Here is a 2,659-nt window from a genome sequence, read left to right on the forward strand (position 1 = left end):
CCCCGTGGACGCCCCGTGCCGAAGCCTGGCCGAGGGCATGGCCCGGCTGCCCCAGATGAAGCCCAAAGCCGGCACCGAGATCAGGTTCACGGAGCTGCCGAAGCAGACGTACCCCGATGGTGCCACCCCGGAGGAGATCACCAGGCACAGCATGGACCTCAGCTACACCCTGGAGAAAGTGATCACCCAGCGCTACGCCAGCCGGCCTCTGGAGCTGCTGGGTGAGCACTGCCCGCGGGAGTCCTGGGCCGCTTTGGGAGAATAACGGCGTTTCTCTGTAAAACGGGAGCCCCGGGATGAACCCTGTGCTGTGCTGTGGGCCCTGTGCCCTGGCGCCCGCAGGCATCCCTCTCAATTGCAGCACAGAAATTTGTGGAGTTTTTAGCAGCTGTAGGGCCTGTTGCAATTGCACTGGTGTGAGGTGGCTGGAGCTGTCAGCCTTTGCCTCTCTGTGCTGTGCTTGGGGCCCAGATTGCCTCAAATTAAGTCAAAAGCAGCAATCGCGAGTGGCCACAAGCCACATCTCACACAAAGGGCGCCTGTGGTCTGGCACCGGCAAGGCAAATCTGCCTGTCAACTGAACCTCTTGAGGATGGAGCTTATGGAGTTCTGGGCGCATTGGATGGGGCTGAACATCGTAATTTTCAGGCTCCTGTTCCTGTGTGGGTCTCCCAGTGGGCAGTTGCCCAGGAGGTCCTGAAGTGTGGTTCTGTTTTGTGGCAGGATGAAAGGAGGGCTTGGGAACCCAGCCAAGCTGGACCCTCGAGGCTACTGAGGTTTGGAATAAGTCTTTGTTTTTCCCTTCATCCGTTTTCTCTATATTAATGTTATATAATTTATGAAAATTATCAAAAGACAACTAGGATATACAAAGAATAAACTACTTTAGGAAATGGTGATGCCATCATGCTGTCAAAATAGCTGATTTTTGAGCAAAAAAAGCATCCAGTGAGACAAAGCCTGGCTCCTAAATCAGCGAAGAAAAAATATTTGTCTATGCACTGCTCACCTCTCCCACTCCCAGTGTTCCCACAGCCCTTGCATTCGAGGGTGTTTGCACTCCCATGTGCCTCTGGAGACCCTGGCACACGTGGACTGAAAGCTTGCAGAATAACTGCAATGTCTGACTTTTTGAGTGTCATTTTGAGAACACGGGTGACAGTGGAAGGCCTTAGGTGACTGTTTACTCTGCCTGTAAAATCACTCTCCAAAGATGGTAATTACAGTTACAGGTGGACCTGCCCAATTATGCTTTGCTCTTTCTCTAGCTGAAGGGCAGAGCATTAGGACATAGTCAGTGTTTGGAGTATTGATTGCTATTAGCAGAATTGCCGGAAGGGCAGAATGTGTGTGCAAAAGGCTAACCCGGTTTTATGCAATCATTTACAGAGTTTTTGAGAGGACACGTACCTTGGATATGTTTTTAGTCTTACATGTGTTTTGTTTTGTCTTCCTTTGCTGAATATTCACAGCTGAGCTGCAGTTTGCTTTCATCTGCTTCCTGATCGGGAATGTGTATGATGCATTTGAGCACTGGAAAAGACTCTTAAACATCCTGTGCCGATCTGAAGATGCCATAGGGAAGTATCAAGACCTTTACATCAATCTAATTTCTGTGCTTTATCATCAGCTCAGTGAAATCCCATCTGATTTTTTTGTGGACATTGTCTCCCAGGACAACTTTTTAACCAGCACCTTACAGGTATGTTTGTGGCTATCTCTTGAAAAATAGGAGTGGGAGGAGAGGGCATACAGGACATCAGAGCAACTTCAGGGAGAAGCTGCAAAAGGAATTAAGCTACTGTTGTGAACTGTGTGGGAGATAGTGAGTCTATCTAATCACACACATATTTTCTTTTGCTTTTTCCCTGTGTAATTTACAAAGAAATACCATTTGCTTGTCATCTCGGAGCTTGATCTGCTCAAGCTATGCCCAGAAGAGTCTAATGCAGTATAAAAATGAGTTAGTCTGCATGCAGAGGGGCCAGCAAAATGGGGCAGTGACAGAAAAGGCTAACAAAGATGGCTGCAACAGAGAATGGGGACTGTCTTGTTTTATTATGTTTTCCTGTAAATAGTGCTGAAAGTAGCCTGCTACACTGCCATGATTTTAGAGTTCTGGAGTGATGCATCTACTGCAACTGGACAGTACCAGCATGCTTATTCTATATTAAGGCCTTGGACTGCATTGAGCTGAACAGCTGTGAGAGAGGCTGAGCAAGTGCAAGATGATGTCTGCTATTTTTTTTCCAAAATGCCCTTCATTCTTTAAAAAAAAACAACCAAACAACCAAACTTTGGCATAAAAGACTGATGATGCTGATTTTTGGCCAGCTTGAATGGTATGCTTAGTATGGAGAGAAGTTGCAGTGAAACCTGATGGAGCTTAGGGCATTGATAGTATTTAAGAAGCTTTTCCATTTCTGTTAGCCTTAAGCACAGCTGAAGATTTCCTATAATCAAGTTCTTAGCCAGAGGGAATTTATGGTTAGGCCAAAATGCAGAAAACACTGCTTCTACTAAGACAGGCCAGGGCAAATCTGTAATTCAGCACTAGTAAAACCTGTTACTTCCACTGATTGTGACCATGCTGACAGTTCAGGAAACAGACTAAGCAGAGCTTGGTTTAAAAAAAAAAAAAAAAAAAAAAAAAAAAAAA

At 46.1% G+C, this 2,659-nt stretch overlaps 1 protein-coding gene across 1 annotated transcript in view; it reads left to right on the top strand.

Annotated features, from left to right (window-relative positions):
* Position 1: 1 nt before the first annotated feature.
* The window catches only part of AAR2 (AAR2 splicing factor homolog), a gene marked incomplete at its 5' end in the record, with an annotated part of 6,037 nt that continues 3,379 nt past the window's right edge, over positions 2-2,659 (top strand). Inside the window, 2 exons of the mRNA XM_026867207.1 lie at positions 2-221; positions 1,473-1,702. Of these exons, the coding sequence (XP_026723008.1) occupies positions 2-221; positions 1,473-1,702 (450 nt within the window). The remainder of the gene's footprint in view (positions 222-1,472; positions 1,703-2,659) is intronic.

The sequence above is a fragment of the Athene cunicularia genome, unplaced genomic scaffold (assembly GCF_003259725.1).
Source record: "Athene cunicularia isolate RWA unplaced genomic scaffold, athCun1 SCF_2, whole genome shotgun sequence".
Lineage (NCBI taxonomy): Eukaryota > Metazoa > Chordata > Aves > Strigiformes > Strigidae > Athene > Athene cunicularia.